The sequence below is a fragment of the Mycteria americana genome, chromosome 6 (genome assembly GCF_035582795.1).
Source record: "Mycteria americana isolate JAX WOST 10 ecotype Jacksonville Zoo and Gardens chromosome 6, USCA_MyAme_1.0, whole genome shotgun sequence".
In the NCBI taxonomy this organism is placed as follows: Eukaryota; Metazoa; Chordata; class Aves; order Ciconiiformes; family Ciconiidae; genus Mycteria; species Mycteria americana.
The window spans coordinates 29,731,411-29,753,183 of NC_134370.1; the positions used below are offsets into that span (position 1 = coordinate 29,731,411).

Genomic DNA, 21,773 nt, shown 5'->3' on the forward strand with positions numbered 1-21,773 from the left:
AGCAATATGCAGCTGGGAAAATAGTCCCTGGGAAATTTTTGCCAATACATTCTTTAAGATGCAGCTGCATTTTAAGATAGTTTCCTGCCAAAATGTATCCAGGTGTCCAACAAGGCCCATTGATTAATGCCCTAAGTCCTCAGGAGATCAGGAGCTACACATAAACCTACTACTTGTTTGTCTCGACTTACACAGGACATATAGCACATTAGCGTAATTAATAAACTGGATAAACTTCTGACTGGAACAGGTAAAAGTTGTGTTTGTGACATACTTGAAGAGAATGAATGGCAGCTTTTCTTTAATGATCATCACAGTCAAGCACTCTCTTTCCGCCTCAACGTCCGTTTGGGAGACACCATACAAAGGAATTTAGTTAGGAGAGAAACATGAGGTGGCAGCATTTCTCCAGTGTAGAAGATCTAACAGGATGCTGCTTAAACCATAAAGCTAGGCTTAAGTGACTCTAGGGGTAAACCATACATAGGTAAACCTTGTATTGCAGGATTAAGTTCATCCTTGTTGCATATTGACAAACAAAACTGATCCCAGAGGATAAATGTGGTTTCACATCCTCCCAATTTAAACAAACCTGGGATTAATCCACAGTCCTTTGAAAAAGTAGTTTGTCACTTTATATGACAGTATAGCACGTGAGTACAGAAACGTCCTTGTCCTCAGTCTAGATCATAGCCAATCCACCATGCACACCAGCTACCTTGGTCTGTCAGAAGGAGAGGCTGTCACTATCTCCAGCAGGAGTAACAGGGTACCGGTACCCCCACTTAGCAGCTGAGCACTGGCACAAACAGGGACATGCTTTCTGCACAGACTTGCTCCCACAGCCGTGGGACGCACAGCCATCTAGTGGCTAGTTCTTTGGTGAGACACTGCTGGACGGGGTAGTGGTCCAAATTTTAACCTCGTGCTATATATATTTGTTGATGTTTTGCAGTTATTTCTATGCACTTTATTTTATTCCAAAATTACATCAAACCGAGTAAGCCAAGCAATCAATCTAACATCTGCGAGCAAAAATTATGAGAGAATACTATATAGCACAAACCTAAGAGTTAAAAATAAAAATCTAATACTTTTTCACCACGTTTCTATTCATCACAAGGACTAAACAGTGATCACACATGTAGTGAAAGATAAATTCATATCACAATTCCAAAATCTAATAAAATTCAATTATGTTGGTAAACTAAAATCCTACAAGAGTATAAGAGGCTGAGTTGAGATGGACCATTATACTGCAACATCAAAAAAAAATAGAAAAAGAGGCACCTTTACATACATGGTAGGAAAAAGCTTTTTATTGTATGATTGTTGTTTTATAGGAGAACACTTATGTTTCAAAACCACAGGTAATTGAAACACAAGAGTAACAGCACATACCCACTGAAGGTGATTTAAATATTACATATATGTTAACATCTTCTACAAAAGAGGTCAAGATACAGTTATGTGCTATTCAGCCTTCTCCCATCAAAGCAACCCTCAGCTGTATGCAATGCTAACTCCAGTAATGAAATTGGACCCCAGAATTTCCCGTTGTCTAATTAGAAGCAAGAGATCTGCTGATCCTTAGTTAGAATTGGGAAAGTTGTCTTTGCCTTTGCCCACGAAAGGTGTGAGGTTCAGCCACTGGTTTGCGTACCTGAGTCATACTTTGCCTTTATCAAAAGAACCAACAGAGCAGCAATAAAAAGTAAACTGTATTTTGTTGTCTTATGCTGATTAAATAAACAGACTCTGTCCTTTATATCTTAGATAATTAAAGACACTGAGGGCTAAAAAAATCAGTTTCCAAGAAAATATCCTTTTCTTTCTTTCCATTTAAAATCTAAAATTCCTTTTGTTGAATACAAAGCTGTCGAATTTGATTTTCGGAAGCATCCTCATCATTAGTGGACTTCTCTTCCTTTCTGTTTTTAAAGGGTGCCTGTTAGTGTCAAAACACAAGTTTTTTGGGCACCTCCCATGAGAATTCATTTCTTCCAAAGTGACCATAACATGCAGTCTTCTGGTAAATGGGCTTTTTTAGGTCCAAATCCCTGTGTGTATAATAAAAAGAAGAGAAAATTCTTCATATTAAGATACTTCATGATAGCTACCATTAAAATCCTGATGTTGATATCCATTTCATGCCCTTAGTCAAGCAAGCATATTCTAGAGATGCAAGCATACCAGTGAACATGTCCAATGGAGCACCATAAAAGTGACAACAAAACTTAAATGTGAAGTACTTTAGGGCTACAGGAAAAGTCCTTATTATTGAGAATTATTAATTTTAACGGAAAAGATTAAATAACCTTCAATTCCTTCTGTAAAACAAAACATATCTTTTTTCACAGCAAAGTCACTTAAAATTCTTGGAATACAAAAGTTATTTCATTTTATTTGAATTCCATATACTATATAAGGTCAAATGCTGAAAGTATATGCTTCATATGAAACTTGAAAAGTACATCTGTTATCTAAAAGATATGGCACACTGGTAGAACCATAAAAAGTATCAACTGTGAAGACTGGCGGAATGAGAGAAAGTCTCTTTTGTACTGCATGGAACAATCCCATGCTAGTTCAAGAGGCTGAATCTTACGTTGCAACATCTAATGGTTTTGCAAGAAATCATTTCTAGGATGTGATCACCAAGATATTTTCCTTTCTGTGTGTTTCTATACCTGACAATGACTCCAGGCCGAAGATCAAAGTTTTTGTGCACAATGTCCAGCAGCTCTTTCTCTGTTTTCTGGGAAGTTCCGTAAGTGAACAGTGAAATGGACAGTGGATGAGCTACCCCAATGGCATAAGAAACCTAGGGCAAAAAAGACACCATAGTTAGCCAATAAACACGGCACCTCAGTGGGCAACAGTATGCAACAGAAGAAAGCATTCATTCACGAACCATCTTAGGAAAACTAAGGCCTCTCCTTCACTTCCCATATTTGTGCAACCTGTATTTGTAGAAAAAAAGATAAAACCTTGAAAATGCTGAGGTCTCTGGATAACTTTCTTCCCCATTATCCAGTCACCCCATACTCATTTCCATGACAGTTAAGTGTCAGAGGGTTGAGGGTTCAATAAATGTCCGGAAAAACAGCCAATAAAATGAAAGCTAAATGAAAAGTTCCAGCTTCAAGAAGCTGAATGGCTATTAGTGACATTACAGTGGTCCTGAAGCAAGCATATCAAGGTCTTCCTTTCTTCAACCCCAAGCCATCACCAAGACTGCTTCTACTACAGTGTCTCGTATGATGTATATTCAAGGTAAAGCTGAAAAGGAAAAATCTTTTTGGGAAAAGCAACATTCATAGCAAATCATACCTGAACCAGAACACGGCGACAGAGCCCAGCTTTCACAAGAGACTTGGCCACCCAACGGGCTGCGTACGCAGCTGATCGGTCCACCTTCGTATAGTCTTTGCCAGAAAAGGCACCACCTCCATGGGCTCCCCAGCCACCATAAGTATCCACAATGATCTTTCGACCAGTAACACCAGCATCACCCTGAATCAGTAAAAGAATTTGTCCATTTTACAATCCATTTTAATATAAGTCTCAAACAAGGTTATGCATCCTTCTGAAGACTACAACAACATGTAAGTAAGTTCACCACGTCTGCTTTGCTGTGGGGTAGCTGAAGGAATGAACCTGTCTCATTGAGCTACAACAGTGGCTATAAATGTTCTTTAAAGCCAGATTCATAAGACAAGCCATTCATGAATAGCGTTTGAGAGGCAAGCAAACAGGTTTACACCCAGATAGCTAGAGCGTGCACTGCCTCTTTCAAAAGTAAATATTCCAGGCAATACGGGAACTTTGGTTTAAAAGCTACCTACCTACCACATCCAAACTGAATACAGAATATTGCTAACAAACTACATGCCATATAGGAAAAACTGAGAGATTTTACACTGTTAAAAAAAAAATATCAGGCTTTCATATCTTTTGGTCAAAATCTGAAGTTGTGTGAATATTAAGTAGTACATGTCTTTTTTTGTATTTACTATCGAAAGGTATGCCAGTGCTACCTTATACACCATTACATGGAGGCTGGCACCCACCACCTCCAGTGCAGTATCATTACAGAGACTGTCATTCAAATATGTACTAAAAACGCATTTCCAACCCCAAAATATTTATAGTCTAATTTAAACTATATGCAACAGGTATGGAGTAGTAGGCAGTTACAGGTCATTGGGAAAGAAGGATTACTTCTTTTTAAGAACAGATACTTATAGATGAATATTCTAAAATATTAAATAAGGAAATGCAGATAACCTTCTAGCTGCCTACACAGCTATCCCGATTGCTCCTCACAAGTACTTGATATTTTAATTTGATCTTGGTTAGCTGATCAGTACCTGATTAATCATCTGACCCCCGATTTATTAAATGCTTAAGCTTTCTGGTGTGAATGGAAATATGGTCAAATTTGAAATTCAGTCTCCACCTCTGCAGGCAAGTTTGAAATTCTCTGTCTACAGAACATCATGTCAGTAAAATTCAACTGGTGGAATGTTTGCACAGCAAACACAAGTGGAGAGTCAAAGTTTTTCTTAGAAAGACTGTGCATATACACAGAAGAAAACCTTTGGCACTGTTTGTTCCATTCTGCTAAGAAAGCAGCAAGATGTAAATCTGAACTGCAGATAGTTAGGCTTGTCTAAAGGATCCTGTCTTCCTGGGGTTCTTCTGCTTGACTCAAACCTTAACTTCTGGTGGCAGAGACAGTTGCAATGAGAACACCTTGTGTTCCATCATGACTTGACTGCAGAACTGAGTGAAAGGAAGAGAAATGGACAGGTGAAAGGAAAAAGCCACCCCTTGTTTTAAAGGTGCTGCAAGAGCTCAAATGCATTTGTAAAGCCTGTGGAAGTCACTTTTGCAACGAGCTGTAATGTCCTCCGGTACCAGCGGGTGTTGCTGTTGGGAAAACGGTGATAGCAGCAAAATTACTAATTTTGCCACAGCCAGAATTCAAGGTACCACCGTGCTCGAAAACATAAGGTGAAAATCCCAAGTGAAATACATGTGTCTTCCTTAGAGGAACTGAGTTGGAGATTAAGACAGCCTTCCATAGCTAGCATTGTTAAAAATAAAACTGAGTAATACTCTTATGAAAAGTAATCAGAAAGTTCAAGATGTAAAAGACAAGGAAAGAAATAGTTATTTTCTGGTTGCTGCAATGCTATTGCAAATTGCACAAGTGATGATAGCAGTTGTAAGGCCACGGACACACAGGCAGATTGACCCATACTAAGTAAACTAATCCCAGGTTTAAAAAGCTGCAAACATACACTGCAACATGCCTGTGTTTGTATGTGCAAACATTAGCAATACAGTTCCACCACAAGAGTAGAAAAGGCATTCCTGGTTGGCTTACCATATGTAATTATATTACATTTTTAAATGGGTGCAGTTCAGTGCGCACCTGAAAGATTTACATTTTTAATGGGTGCAGTTCAGTGCACACCTGAAAATTTTCATGTGTAGCCTTCTTTTTGCATGTAGCTATGATTGCTGCATTGGTTCATTTGCTCCTAGTTACAGATCAAGTTTGCCTCTCTATTTGTCCATAGTCTAGGATGTCAATGATACACAAAATTACAGTGATACAACAAATTCAACTACACAAAATACATTTTTTGTACAATCATTATTATAATGACTAATCTCAACACCTTCTTACCTGTTCCATGGCACTAATGTAAAAAAGACACAGCACCTTAGAAATAATTCTAGCAAATTCCAGTAAATGAATGAATTTGAACAGCAAAGGAAAAACAACGTCTACTTGGATTTGTTGTAAAATTTGACCTAATTTCAGGAAGAAACTTTGAAATTTTGCTGTGATAGTTCTGAAGGGAATTGAAGAGTAAAACATTGGAAATGGTGAATTTGTTTTCAAAAACTAAATCTCAAAAGTCCCGATGCTACAGAGAGCGGAAGTTCTGCCTGACTTCTGTGAGTGCAGAATCAAATTATAAATTCCAGCTCCTGCATTGCCTAGATAAAGCAAAAGCAACATTTATTTTCTCACCAGGAGAAGCCTATCATGGGCTGATTTTCAGAACAAATGAACACCTTCAGCTCTCATTGGTGTCAGGCAGAAGAGTGTGAGCTATATAGAACGGAAAACCAGTTTCACTGTAAGAGAAGTAAACCTTCTCCTGTCCACCTCTCTGTAAGGCATGCTTTCCGTAAGAAATGATTGCCTTGCCATCACTCAGTGCTGGACTTGAGAGGGTTTGAGGAAACCCAGAGCTGGGCTGTACATTCCATACGCAATGTAAGATTCAGCTCAACTTCCCTGCCTAGTCATAACACATGTGATATAACCCTGCCCTACACATGTGATAGAACCCTGCCCTCAAAGGTTACTTTGGAATACAGCACATGAAACCCTGGCTGCTTCTCCCACATGCAACTGCAGTTAAAACTTCCACTAGGCAGCTTGCTTCGCACACCTTAGGACAGTCATGCCAAAAAGCTGAGCATTTCTTTTAAGACACACGCCCAATGACAAAGGCAAGCTGATAAAAGCACCAAAATAATACAACACAGACCTGAGGCCCTCCAATAACAAAACGACCACTAGGTTGAAGGTGATAAATAGTTTTCTCATCCAAGTATTTTGCAGGGACAACAGCTTGAATCACACGATCCTTCAGGGTTCTGCGCATGTTCTCCAGCGAAATGGTTTCATCGTGCTGCACAGATATCACAATGGTGTGAACACGCACTGGGATGACTGCTCCGTTCTCCTGGATATACTGAACCGTGACCTGAATAGAACAGGGAAAGGGAGGAAGAAAAAAACAAAGTTGCTATAAAACGTATTACTGGTCTACATCAAACGTCATGCTATGCTATTCCAAGAGCAAAATTGTAGCAAAAGGTCAATGCTGACATTATAACGATCACTGCTGACATTGTTGCCAAGGTACGAGAAATGAAGCCTACTTTCTCATTCTTCATTTTTGCAGTGGTGAGGAAAAAACCCAAGATCCAATATGGACAATCTGATTTTCTACGAAATTGTCCAAAATGTGTCTTTCAGTTGGGATTTCCAGCTAAACTCCCAAGCCTCAGAAATTTACGTTCTCAGTCCATCTTAAAAAATGCCAGCCTGAATCCTTAAATCCAAATAAATCTTTTGGATTTCCTGTCACTTTTTGAACAAGCACAGACAGCTTAGATCTGAAGGGTTAAATGTTTGTTTACTGGTTGACTGGTAGGTGGGTAAGTGCTCCTAGCACTCTGATACAGGTTAACTATTTTCCAACTGTCAAGGAGACAGTATCACAAGCAGTGGAAATGCTTTATCTGCTACTTCTAGGTCATATATCTGCTACTTGTAGGTTATCCTGATACTCTGAACACATCAACTGCTGTCTTTAAAAATAGTTAAGATTTCTGGAAAAGAAAAGGTGGTAGTTTTCAACTATCTGGACTATTCATAAGTGGTTGGAACGCTATTGTGTTAGTAAAACAGAAAAAAAATAGAATGAAATTAGTATTTACCTGTGTTTTAGAGTCAGGCCTCAGCCAAGGAAGTTCTCCATTACGCCTCAGCTCTGCTAACCTGGCATTCAGTTTATGAGCAAGAATAATTGTTAGAGGCATACATTCTTCTGTCTCATCTGTTGCATAACCAAACATCAAACCCTACAGGAGGAGAAGAGATACTTCAATCACCGTTAAAAGCACCACAACTAAAGGCGACGAGATTTAATCTGAAGCAAAGAGTAAACAGTACCCTCAAGTATATTTTCTGCTATTTTACATTACAGTCCAAGAAGCTTAAACTCAGATCAGGCTCCAACACGTTATAGTGCAATGAGAAACAAACCACGTTCCTAGAATTGTTCACTAAAAGCCTGAAGGTTTATATGTTCAGCTGGAAACCTGGACAGAAACAGAGACGTTTGTGCAAAAAAAATCAGGTTCTTTCACAGGAAAAAAAAATTGTCTGAGCAAAACAATTTCAGGACTATTCTGTCATAGGAAAGGTGTTATCATTAGCCTGGACAGCTTGTAGAAGCTTTTATGTATGAATACAGACACACGTATACTGCAGCTCACATCTGACATTTCAGTGGAATGGGATTTGAATACTACATAAAGGATGTACCGATCAACAGTTTAAGGCACCTGCCTCAGATTTGCAGTGCCACACACTTCTAGTCACAGCTTCTACTGTTATTCAGTCATGTTCCCTGCATCAGATCATTATTTGTTAAATAGTTAGCAGCATTTTCTTTCTCCTTATCCAGTGTATGTTGTGATACAAAGAAAATAAAGACAGGAAGGTACTTTGATACAATGGGAAGGGAGGCCATCAAAGGGCCAAAGAAAATCAGGTATCTTTTCATCTTATGTAGTATTATGTCCCCACAACAGCATAAAAGCATTTTAATTTAGTCCTCAAGGGGTTTTTGAACAATATTAGCTTGGCTTCTGGACTCTGATATCTCCGCTTATGGTTCTGAACAGCATTGTTATAAACTAGATATTATTACTAATGATAACTACTGTAAATGTTAAACTCACTCATACTGGCATCAGTCAGATTATGGAGTTTTTATGCTAGCATCTTTCTCTTGGGAACACACCATAATTATCTACATGTGTTATTTAGCTCATAGAAATGCAGCTTGGACAGCTTTAATTATGTGGAACACCTATTACAATAGCTGCCTGTGGGAAATAAGTGAGAATTGAAAGTACTCTCGCAAATTTGCCTTCATTGTATTAATGCTGCAGACAGTTGAAACCACCTAATTTTTTGCTGTGTAAAATCTCAAGAGCTCTGTGAAACCAAAAAGATCCTTTTACAGATTCCATCTTGCAAGACAAGTCTGGCTGCAAGATGAATGGTCTAATGAATCTAAAGCTATGCAGCAAAAACATGAAATACATAAGCAAAAAACCTTTGCTAAGTTCTAAAGGACACATTGTCAGCTGCTACAAACTGCCAGAGCTCTCCTGACCTGCATGGAGTGCTATAACAAACACCAGGCAAAAGCCTGCCCTCAAAGAACTTCCAACTGTTTTAATAAAAATATGGTTTTTATTCTGGGCTAGCTCAAGAAAGAAGTGTGGAAGTCTTCACGTGGGTTTTGATTTAGAAAATAGGGCAATGAGATGGGGTAAACTTTCCATTGAAACAGCTTTGATGTCTTAGATGTGATGTCATGTCTACCTGATCTCCAGCACCAACATCCTCTTCATCCCTGTGTAGATGAACACCTTGGGCAATATCAGGTGACTGCTGTTCCAGTGCCACTAAAACATTACAAGTCTTGTAGTCAAAGCCTATTTGGAAAAAAGAAGAGTGGCAAATTAGCTTTTTCTGTCACAATTAAGGAAAGTGACATGGAACCATATGACAAAATTTTCATTCAGAAGGATGCCGCATTCAGAACTCACAACCTAACTGCTATTTTTAGTTAAATTTTTCATCAATACAACACTTTAAACCTTTTCTAGGAGGGGGTGGGGCATATAGGGTTGCCTTTATTGCTTGTTACTGCTTCTTTTGTCTTGCATTGGTACCTGTGCCACGCCAATTCAGATTATGAATTGTTAAATGCAAAAAACTAGTCAAAAAAGTAAATAATCAGCCTCTCCCAAATAAATAGTATGAAAAACCTCTACGTAAATTCCTAGGAGCTGATGTTTTCAGCAACCGAAGGCTCTGCTCTCTGATACATTATTTGTAATATATGTAAAGCAGTGTCTGTACCTAAATCTCTCGTGGGAGTTTGCGTGAGAGCCACAAACAGAGAAAAAAAGCAGATTTAAGTCTCACAGCAAATTTGGAAGTGGGAATTTACTTTACATTGTTTTCAAAGACCAAAAGGAAAGGTCTAAAAAGAAACTGAAAGACTTACAGAAGATTGTGGCAACATTTTCCACCTGTTCCTAGGTATATTAATAGTAACTTGCTTCTCTCCAAATCCAACCTTTCCTAGAACTGTAGCTCCTGGCAGCTGCTGACCAAACTCATGTTCAGCCAATACAACATATACACATGTCCATATGCATATGATCCATTTGAGGAATGCTCTTTGCCCCCTTTTAAGTAGGCTATGTAGAGAAGAAAAGTATATTTCTGTGTGCAATTGTTTGGTTTAGCTTTTTATTTTACTTCTGCATAGAAATGGTTTTTTACTGGGTCACTGCATCTCCCCTTATCATTTTTGGCAGTTAGGACAAAAAGGAGACTTATGAGCTACTAGATATGCCAGCATTTTCTGAAAGCACTGTTGTTATGTGATGGTGGAGGTAACCTGCAGATGTGCTTCTATAATATTCTCCCACCACAATCTCCCTGTAAATTCAATAGCAATTAAAACTAACTTTTTTTAACCCAAAGCTCTTAAAAGATACACTTCACTGTAACAGTATACTTGGAATATTTGTAATGTATAAACAGATACATGGCAAATCAGAAAGTGCAATGCGTCTGGTATATAAAGCATTTTGTCTTTTTTATCATTTGTATATTACACAAACTGGATTTGGACTGCACACTCCTCAGCATAGGCAGAGTTGTTCAGAGCTAAGAGAGCACCTTGCACAGTGAGAACCTGCTTTATACCTGGGAATTCTACATGCTACCAGAGTACAAATATATAATGGTACAACAAAATGAACTAGGTTTCTTCCTCCCTCTCTTTCCCACTAAGATGCATCAATTGGCTTGCCAAATGAATAACCAAGATTCGAGTTCTCACAAGTTTGGAGGAGTGGTAGATTCTGTGGCTCAAGTTGCAGTTAACTATTCTGGCCTAATACCACAGTTCAAAGTATATTCTGCCTACTCCCCTTCAGTTTTAACTAATATATGATGGTTTTTCTACTTACTGGGATAAAGCCAGAAAGTGTATCACGCAGCACCATGTAAGCAGCTTTCACACAGGACGTTCAGTTTTTATCAGGCTTGCTAAAGCCTCTATATGGAAGTGGTGACAGACCTGTTTTGCAGTTGCCTATTGCTTGCTCTTCAAGGATTTCATGAGTTTTTCCACCAACCTTTAGCTGAATCATCATAGCCAATATGTCTAATTGCATCTCGGACAACTCGTTGATAATCCACAATAGCATGAGATGTGATCTCCCCACAGAGCAACACCATTCCTGTTTTACATACTGTCTCTGAAAAGAGAAATGAAAACAGGATTACAACAGCAGAATAACCCAGCCCACTAAGACAAATAACTTTGTTTGTGATGATGGTGATTTCGAGAGATCTACTGGATATATACAGTGTAAGTCCTTTCTACCCATATTTTTAGCAATATTAGCTCTTTCTCCAACAAATTCTTTTCATATTCACCATATGTCTGAAAGCAAGGAAAAGACTAATATGTCCAATTTACAAATGGGAAAGTCAAAACACTGAGCATGATTCAGTGATATGCACAGATTTTAGGGAAATGTGGCATTAAGCTGTGATTTCTAAATCCACTTAATCCTTAATCACTCTAAGATACATACTGAAGCTAAATAAAACTCATCAGTGATCAACTATTTTGAAAACTTGCCTCCAGTCCCAGGAGGAAGAATCTGAAGATAGGATTTAGTTACATAATACATGAATTGGGGTAATGACCTGAGGGTTGATGTGAAGAGATTTCAAAAAACAAGCAGTTATGGGGACTTGGACTGAAAAATTAGTACTTTATTAAATATAGTAAATTAATTTTTCAACAAAACATTCAAATATTCTTTCAAAAATCCACTGTAATGAAGCCCAACCTGTTTCTCTCAGGAAAATTCAGTCCACACACAAAATTAATTATCCTACTATTCTACAGCCTGCTTAGGCTTCAGTCTTTATAAAAACTTTTACTGTTTCTTCTCATCTCTCCTTTTCTTGAAGACTGTACTTCTACTGTAATTTTTTGAGAGTAAAATGAGTTAGCAAATGATAGCATCAAGCTCTATGAAAACATCATAAAAAAAGATCAGTGACTGGGTGATGACTTAAAGCAAAGCTGCAAACAACTTACCACAAGCAACCTTGGCATTTGGGTCCTGTTTGAGATGGGCGTCTAGTACAGCATCGCTGATTTGATCGCAAATTTTATCTGCAAGGCATCAAAGTTGTGATTCAAAACCATCGCACTCAATACAAAACATGGACTGCTTGCATCACTTTGAATAGGTAGGTGTTTCAGCAAGGAATTCTTTTATTGCTTATTACTAGAGTATTTAAGATCACTAAATAGAAAGACACATAAAACATCCTGCAAGCAAAGCCAGTAGATACAATGGGGAATTTACTTACTGGTGTAAACTAATACTGACTACAACTTTACCTGTAGTTTTCTGCACTTAAGTGTGAAACAAGTATGTTATTCACAGAATTACCTGAGAGGCTAAGAGGCCTTACTCCCAGCCATCTCCTTCTCTAACACCACAAGCCCATACAGCATGCACTCCACATCAGTGGTATTCTAACACGAAGGTGATATTCCACCATCAGCTTCCATCTCCCCAGCAGAAAGGTAGAACGAACCTGAACAACACTGCTGGTAAAGCCTGAGAAAGAGTTTAGAACACTACAGCTAATGCACAGCTCAGAGTCAAGTGCCTGTTTCAGGTTTGCTGCTTCTTACTGCTTCCTACCATCTTGCAATGCCATCTCCTAATAATCCCTGTGACCCACCTAAGACAGGGGAGTGAGCAGTGCACACAGAAGCAAGAAAGGGTTACCAACTGAAGTTTGCCTGAGGTAAATCTTGAGTATATCTTCAGTTACATCCCAAATACAAAGGTTTCAGCTCAGGCTTATCATAGTAATCTTTTCTCTTTTTCTTTCTTTCTTTTCTGACCTTTTTAATGAATAATGACTCTTAATCAAATGATGTAGCTAATCTAATGAACACTAAAGGGCAGCACCCATAACAATGCCTTCCATGTGAAAATGGTAATTTTTCTCATATATTTTAATTTTATTGTTCTTTAAAAATGTCTAATATTGCATATTATGTTTAGATGTTTCCATAACATGCTGTGTGGCAAAATAAATTAATCTCCTGCCTTGCCATTTGCAACACAATCTGTCGGAAAGCAATGTTTTGTAAGAGTATGCCATTAGAGACTTTTAACACATTTAACCTCAAGTCAAAATAAATTCTCATTTATTTTCATGAGGAAGGTGTACATTTAGCTAAGAGGGACAAATGAAAGACTAGACAACTAATGTGATTCTAACACTTTTATCTCCCATATTAACCACTTCAACACAAAAAGAATGAACACAAAAGACAATTAGCAAATGTAGGCTGCATTGGAACTTTCAGCCTTGCAAGAACTATACATGGATTACTAAATTTGGGACAATTATTACCAAACAGGAATCAGACACCATCTTGCAATTTAGTTAGAAGTCCAAATGAACCTTGTTTAGCAAGACTGGGGACAAAGGTGGCAGGAGTGATTAAAATGTATCTCTGCTTGCTCTCTTCAAAGTTTCCATTTTTATACGGAAATATAGCCACATTTTCAAGCATAAAAGCAAACATTACTGAAAAAAATATGTAATTTTTTTATTAGCTGGGTGGGACAACAGAGCAACTGGGATAGGATGATCTTCTTAGTGTAGGTCCAATGTCCTGCAGTAAAATCCTAGTGACTAGGACTGCTTTGTAGTCTTTTTTTCACCACCCAGAGTTTCTATGCCAGGAACAGCCTTTATCCCTATCCTTATTCCACATGAAACATGTCTCACTTGCATTAGATACCAGTGTCCCATGTTTGTCTAAGTTTCCTGTATGGCACATACAGGGATATTATATGCATTCTTTCCAAAACATTAGAGTACAGGTAATCCCATATGACTAATTCATCTTCATTTCTCCTCATGGCACCTATCTGGTACAAAGAACCTTATATTGGTTTTGCATGGTGTGGCTGAAATTAATTTATGAACTAAAACCTTCATGAAATGTTTCAAGGGAGCATTAGCCATAGCAGGCAGTGAAATCAATAAGTGAAGATTTAACAGGATGTTTTCTTTTTTTTTTTTTGTATGAACTGTATCATTAGTATCTACAGTATTTCATGGATATTGGTAGGTAGAAAAGCAGCTCTTTTGTTTCCCTCTCAGAGAAATAACACAACAAACATTCATGAACAAAAAGCATAGTCCACATTTACAGAAGGGGAGAGTTTGTCTTACAAAACCGTTACCCTGAAAAGATCATGATAGAAAACCAGATGAACAGTCATCCATAGAAATGAAATTATCTCCATACAATAGCATTAGTGAGACTGCTACAGAAATACTAGATTTTGGTGGTGGTATTCCAAAGATGACGTTAAGAAGCTACAGGAAGGTTCAGGACAGACTGAGAAGAATGTCCTAAAATCATAAAAGTATATCTTACAGGATGAAATCAATCAAGCTCAGTGTAGTTTTGAAAGACTGAAGGAAAGGCAACCTACCAGAGGACATCCTAATAGGCATTGGGATCACAGTCTCTAAGAACCTAAAAATAATATGCTGAGAAAAAAGTTTTTGTCTGATGGACAATAATGTAACTACATTATAGTTGATAGCTGGAAATTAAAGAGAGACAGATAAAGATTCAAAAAGGAAAATCTTAAAAGGGTGAGAGCCATTGAAACCATTCATCTAGAGGTATGCAGGATCCCTTGTTCCTTCAAATCTCTAGGCAAAAATTGGGTATCTTTTTAAAAGGTATGAATGAAATTCAACCATCATTTACTAGCATGTTTGAAGAATTCTTGCATGAAATATTATTACCTGCGTATGAAGGTCAGACCAGATTATATATCAGAGGTCCCTTCTCGTCTTTAAAATCTATGTGAGAATTTGATCAATTAAAATAATAAATTAGAATAATTTAATCTACTATGCTGATAGCATACATTTGGATTAAAATAGACTGAGACAAATCAGTTTGACAATTCATGCCATACCTGATTGTTGGTGCAACAACCAACAGTTCTAGCGCAACTAGATCCAAATACAGATACAGATACATCTATCAAGACTGGAAAGAGAAATCTAGCTGGAGGATTGGTTGATTAATGCATTAAGTTAAAGGCATGTATATTAGTAAAGGTTGCTGGTGTAAAATAAAGCCAGGTGTTCTATTTTTAGCAACGCTTAGCAGGCTTTGTGCACCCTTCATTCTGTTATTTAAATTTCTCATCTCAACCATCCGATTTCTCATATTAGCTGCTAAATGTGATAGGATATGTTTGTCCATTATTTCCTTCCTTTTTTTTTTAATTTCTTTTTTGGAAACAGGGAAAGCATAATGGACCACCTCTGGTGAGGCATTATCGTCTAAAAAAATGATGTAATAGGTAAGAATTCAGTTCATGCATACCTTCATGTAGTGAACTACTATCCAATAGGATAAATATTGCAAAAGGGATGTCTAGGCTGAGGATTTCTTGACTGAACAGGAAAGTATTAGATAACCATGAATTCTATTAATGAAATCCAATCATCGCACAGACCCAGCCTTATGGCAGAGATGCCAATTAGCCGTAAACCAGCTCTCCCTAACTATAAAAGGAATGAATGAGTCTAGGGGAGCAGATGATAAACCCTACTCAAATACCCAGTTGTGAAATGATGAAGTAAAGGAGGCATTCAACAACAAAAGCGATCTCCAATAATTAAAAGGAGCTTCCCAGTTTTCCAGATAGTTGGACATAAGTTTGTTACATCAATCTAGACTATGTAAGAGCCTAACACAAGCCAGGACATCTGCAAGTTCTCAGGACCTCCCCAAGAATTCAGTTTCACAGATTCACCACATACACACACACACAAAAAAAAAATCTATGAACAGCAGTAACAACTGAAAATTTAATTTAAAAAAGCTCCGCCCTTTGAAGCACAACAGGTACAACCACACTTCTGGCTTCGGTGGTGTAGTAAATACAATAAACATTGAACATTTCAAAAGGTAAGGTTGATTTTCTTAAAAAACTGTGATCATAAAATTATTATTGAATATTACTGAATATAATTCAAAAATTATTTTGAACTAGAATGTGAAATTATATATTCAACATATATTCTCAGTTTTCTGGTAAAAAAGTAAAACAGTCAAGAAATGCAGATACTTATCATGAGTACTTCATCAAAAAATAAGCTTTCCACCAAAAAAAGTTTCACTAGAAAGACTTTGAATAGCTGAATTGTGCTGTATTACATTTTTCCTATTTAAAAGACTCTTGAGGAGTGCTAATTGATAACCGTAGTGGTACTTCAATATTAACACTATGCTGTTTAAATATCTTGTACATCTGTCCTCTTTGTTCAATACAGTTTACTGAAGTATTATGTATATTGTTGAGTATGTTAGAGTAAGTTGAGTAAGTTGTATATTGTTGAGTATGTTGAGTAATGTTAGATATTGGAAAGTATATATAATGTTAGATATAAGACACGCAAGCATCAACTTGCTGGAAAGATCTGTATTTTCTGTTTGTTTTTTTTTTTCTTTTGTGATATTTTTTTTCTGTGAGTATCCAGAAGATAAACATATGTTTTTAATATGGTTGAAAATCTGAGGGTGCTTTTAGTAGATGTTTTCTCTTATATTTTTAAAGACATTCCTTGATACTTACTGGAAAACTGAATGACATTCTGTATGCAGGCAATTCCACCTGAAGTCACACCAGATAGGGGAAGGAATTAATCCTAAGTGGTTTGGCACCTGTAAGACATTGTGAGTCAGAGAAACACACAATGCCTTTCAAAGCACAGTGAAACCATTGTGCAGCACAGACAGACACTACTGGACAAAGCAAAATGGAGCAGTGACAAAAAACAGCTATCCAAAAAAAAAAAATCTTTCTCTTCCCCGTGCTGCTACCTACGTGCTTTTATGATATTGAAATGAAGAAGTCATATGTAAGTCTTCAGAGAGTTTGGAATTTACCCCACTAAATGCCAGGATTAAAGACCTTCTGGAAGGAAGGCCCAAATTTTATACCCAAGTGATTTTGAAGAATTTGGACTGAGAAGATAGGATAAACAGAGTCTTCTATAAAGTCTTTGGGCAGCATAGGTAATACCTGTACGTTAATTATTGCCAGCTATTACTTGCTTCTATGGAATTTGGGCTTCTTAGTGACACACAACTCTTAGGCATTGCACAGGTATAAAGCAGTTCTCTGTATACCCAAATAAATAACCATGTAATTTCTCCTGCTTTGTTTATTAAGAAGGAGGTCTCCATTAAAGCATTCAATCCTCAGCTAATATAATCAGAACAATTCAAATTTCCACCAGACAAAGAACTGGTTCAGGATCCTTACTTCATGTAATGCCCTCTAGCAAAATTATACTATCACTTACAGAAGAGAAATAATCAAGAACACACAAATTATCCATTTGGTATCACACAGAGGAACTCAAAACTCACAATAAAATTCTAGTGCTACTGATAATGTCAGAAGCCCAATTACAGCCTCAGGCACCGGGCCCCGTTTTAAGAAACAGCCAAGATTTTCCTGGGTGATAAAAAGCTAATGGCATGTCTACACCTCCCGTGTAAAACCACAGACAGGGAAAAGGGGGGCGGCCAGGATGTACGGGTGATCAATTTGCTATCAGAAACTAGAGCTACTGCTGAGACGATTAAGACGTATTGCTGGGCTGTGTTCAGGAACAAGAATTAGCAGGACGACCCAGAGCTACTTACTGTCAACCTGTCCTCCCTGGACCTGGAAAATGCGGATCTTTCCTTTGTCATAGGAGTTTGGGTTTTCAGTACCCTACATGAAGACCTAGGCTGTTTAAGAAAGTATAAGCATCACAGCCTCGAAAATGTCTGAGTGAATTTCAGCTTTCCCTTCCCTCTACAATAAGCCTCTTGGGTTCCCACTTTGCACCTCGCAGTACCCAGAGATCTGGCAACCTCTGCCAGATGAGAGGCTGTACACGAATCTAACAAGTAGTAACATTGCTTCTCAAAGGTCTGCCAAGTATTTTAGCGCAGGAGGAAAATAACACTCATGGGGCTTAAAAGAAGGCCTGCTGAGGGCCAATAGAGTTTTTGGAAATAAAGAAGGGAATGTGAGTAAGAACTACAAAATAGGCCAAATTCTAAAACAAGAAACAAGACAAAAAGAGAATTGGTAAAGGATGGAAACCAAGGGACAAAGCTAAACCTGGGGACTCAGTAGAACTCTTCCTGTTCTGAGACTTATCTATTACTGCCCTAGGGGCATTAAAAACAATGATTAGAGTAGCATAAATTGTGACCTGTCATCTTTGGAAATACCATCATCAATTTAAAATTACCATATTGTATAATGTTATTTTTCCTATGAAACTACTTTGCGCTACAGACGCTGGATGTAATTATATATAAATTTGAGATGGGACCTATGTCCCAAGGACTGAATGTGGTTGTCATTTTCTGATTGTGTTACGTCACAAAGAACCCCAACTGGCTTAACTTGATGTAGCTGCCTTGATGTAGCTGACATTGACAGAGATGTACTCAATTGCATCAGCCGTGAATTTGACTTGCAGTAATAAGTTAATATTATAGAAGAGTATCAGAATTATAGACATAAAATTCTCACTGCTGACCTTTTTATTCTCTGCTATGTCATTCCACTCATTTATGATTTACTCACATAACACGAGTACAGACCTGAAAAAGCCTTAATATAGCAAAAGGCACAGGACACCAAATCAGCTTCTAAAATAAATACACTTTTCAGGACATCAAACAGTCTATTGTCCCCTGGCCTCATTTGGGGGAACACTTGGTGTTGACATAAGGTACATGTTTATGGTGGATGAACATTTGTTTTCAATAAAATTGAACTAAGCTCTGCTGACCATACATAAAGTTTAGCAAATAACTGTCCACTATTTGCTTAAGCAACTCCATATATTGCATCAGATGATGGAATGGGGGGGAAAAAATCAGCAACTTCGCCATGTACAGCTGCTGGGACCATTGATTTTTAAAGGCTTTAAAATAGCCTGCTTAGAGATATTCTTGTCGTGGGTGACAGTTTTAGAACATAGCATATATGCAGGACAGTTTCAGAGGGCCCATAAAGACATGGAACTTGAGAAGCAAGCTATGCATTCTTACCCATATGTGAAACTTGAGTCTATCAGAGATACAGCAGTGTCTCCACAGCAATACTAAAAGAAATTCAGATGAAAAGGAAGAAGCAGCAACCATAAACCCCACTGCCCTCCTCAGTGTAACACACACCCTGCAAAGGCACGTAAACTCCTGTTGGAAGCATCTAAGTTATAGCGGTTCTGTAGTCTATATGGGCAAGGTCCAACAGAAATAAAGTAAAAAGCACCCTGTTACTAATAACTTCTATAATAAGATTAATAGCAGATGAATTCTTCTTCAGGCTTTTAAAACATTTAAATGAAAATATTATTCTTTTTACGCATTTGCCAGAGCTGGTTTCTTACCTGGATGTCCTTCTCCCACCGACTCTGATGTGAACATGAAAGCTCCTTCATCATCCAGCGTGTAATCACATAAACCATCCACTGGCCCATTCATGATTGTGATGCTTTTCCTGATGGATTATTATAAGCAGTGGTTGAAGAGTTCTACCTTTAGTGCCTTCTCTTAAAGAAGAAGGTTCTTTATCAGCAGGACTATCGCTGTCTTCACTTATTACCTCTTAGACTAACTTGAATTTCAGTGTGTGAAATCAGCATGTGCTTGCATCTGTGTACGCATGCAAGGAGTATGCATGTGCCTGAAGTCTGTATCCCTACCTAGCCTGATCTGTCAGTCCCTGAGCTGCTCCTATATATGGAAAAGTGAAAGTGCCTAGATAATCATGTGAGAAAAATGGAAGAGCCCATTTCTTGGCAGGGGAGTTAGTTAACTTTAGGATATTTCACTAATTAACTCAGTTCTTGGAAACATTCTGGATCCAACCCATGCAAGACTGGTTATCTTAGCAACTCAACTGAGCATGAAGTAATCCAGGAGTACTGGTGACAGTTCAGGTCAGCTGCTTCTTCAGTTTGTCTCTCCCCTAATTCTGGGATCTACGTTGTGCTTCCAACTGTGTGTTGTGGTTTTACAGGGATAGGTAAAAAATCTGTAAATGCATGTCTTTCCTAGCAAGAGACTGGAAGAAGTTTGCTCTGCATCATATAACTGTATTTTCCTTTTACTTTGTCATCTCTTGAAAAGCAGAATTCTTTCCTCAAATATTTTTTTTCATTTTCATTCATTCTTCATGCACATTTGAGAGACGAAACACCTGATAAGATCTAGCATGACGAGTGTTTCTCATTTATGCAGACCTCTCCCTTCAGCCTTTGCTTTTCTTTTCCTCTGTCTTCTCTTAATTCAGATCCATCTTCTCTTTTTGTATCATATTCTCATATTATATTCCCTAACCTTTAGAAATACACTAACTGCCACATCTGAGTACTCAGTGCTCAGTTCTGCTACTGAAAATTCCTTCTACAGTCAGATGGCTCATGTCTGGAATATGCTGATGGTATGACAGGTATGAAGACAGATGGCATTTTGTGGGTATATGTGCCATTAAGTTAATATACAAAAAACCAAGTAAACATACCCATGGGGCAGATCCAGAAAATGCCCAGCACTACTGCACCATTATAAAAAAGTGTAATTATTCTTAATTCCTTTACAGAAACCATTCTAGTCTCAATCTCAGACCAAATCATTGGTCTACCAAAACAAAAATTTCCCTTTACTTCAATGAACAGTGAATCAGACTCTTTTAATCATTCATTTGGATGTTACCGTAAAGCACCTGATACTTGGATTGGAACGAGTAACATACTGCTTTTTCCATAGCCCTTGCAATTTCGACAGCAATGAAATCCTTATCACTCTTCAGCTTAAAAACTGATTTAGTTTACTTCAAACCCTTGGTCAGTATTATTTTAAAAGATCACTTTATATGGCCCCTTGGATTCAAATTTCTGCATTGCTACATATTTATGTAAGGATTCATTAGAATTTCCACTTTCTGCCTACATTCCTGAAAACAATAACCAATGCCTGTGAATGTTCACCAGTAATGTGCTGTAGCATTGGCCCCCCCTCTAATTACCATTGACATGGAATCATTCATTTTAAAGACATTGTCTTGGTTTTCTGTTGTACAGGATTCATTTCACAGAATGAAAAGCACTGGTGGCACTTAAAAATGCAGAATTCACACATCAGGTACACGTTATGAGGCATAGCTTTCTCTAGAGTAAACTGTCATCACCCCACTGGCACGAAGATTCTATCCCAGCCTGAATAAATTACACATTAACACCACCTAGAAAAATAGAATTTGTAAAAAACCCAGAAGACCAAAGAGTAACTAATTATATTAACCCTTGTTAATAGGTAACATTCAAAAATTATATTAACTTTTAAAGTAAAATAACACCAGTGATAAGCATTAATTCTTAAATGCAAATGTGGTTTTTTTCTCTATGGAAGCACAGAAAGACATGATGGATGGGGAGTGGATGAAACACATCTGACAAAAACTCTTTTTGTACACGTAAGAGTTTTCATTCTAATTCTACAAACAATCCTCCAGCAAAAGCAGACAGGATTGTATAGCGTCACTCTGTAAATTCCACTCCCTCTTGCTTCTGGTTTTGCTTTTTCTTGGTTTTCAATGCCACTGAAGGACAGAAATTGTAGTTTGGGAATCAGCGTTCTTTTTTTTAAGGTAACACTTAAGCAGAATGCAGAAACAGAAAGTCTCAC

General features: G+C 37.7%; 1 protein-coding gene across 1 annotated transcript; it reads right to left on the reverse strand.

Annotated features, from left to right (window-relative positions):
- Positions 1 to 1,297: 1,297 nt before the first annotated feature.
- Positions 1,298 to 19,826, reverse strand: MAT1A (methionine adenosyltransferase 1A). The gene is made up of 9 exons (XM_075505198.1): positions 19,475 to 19,826; positions 12,033 to 12,110; positions 11,053 to 11,175; positions 9,218 to 9,330; positions 7,537 to 7,680; positions 6,579 to 6,797; positions 3,334 to 3,516; positions 2,691 to 2,824; positions 1,298 to 2,060 (listed from the first exon to the last, which is right to left on the reverse strand). The coding sequence occupies exons 1-9, from the start codon at positions 19,566 to 19,568 to the stop codon at positions 1,958 to 1,960; spliced, it is 1,191 nt and encodes a 396-aa protein (XP_075361313.1). The 5' UTR covers positions 19,569 to 19,826; the 3' UTR covers positions 1,298 to 1,957.
- Positions 19,827 to 21,773: the final 1,947 nt, after the last annotated feature.

Coding starts and splice junctions, on each gene's coding strand:
- MAT1A (XM_075505198.1), bottom strand. CDS start 19,568: ATGAATGGGCCAGTGGATGGTTTATGTGATTACACGCTGGATGATGAA. Junction 7,681..9,217: donor ATGTTGGTGCTGGAGATCAG/GTAGACATGACA, acceptor CTCCTCCTGTAG/GGTTTGATGTTTGGTTATGC. Junction 2,825..3,333: donor GTCGCCGTGTTCTGGTTCAG/GTATGATTTGCT, acceptor TTTTTGCCCTAG/GTTTCTTATGCCATTGGGGT.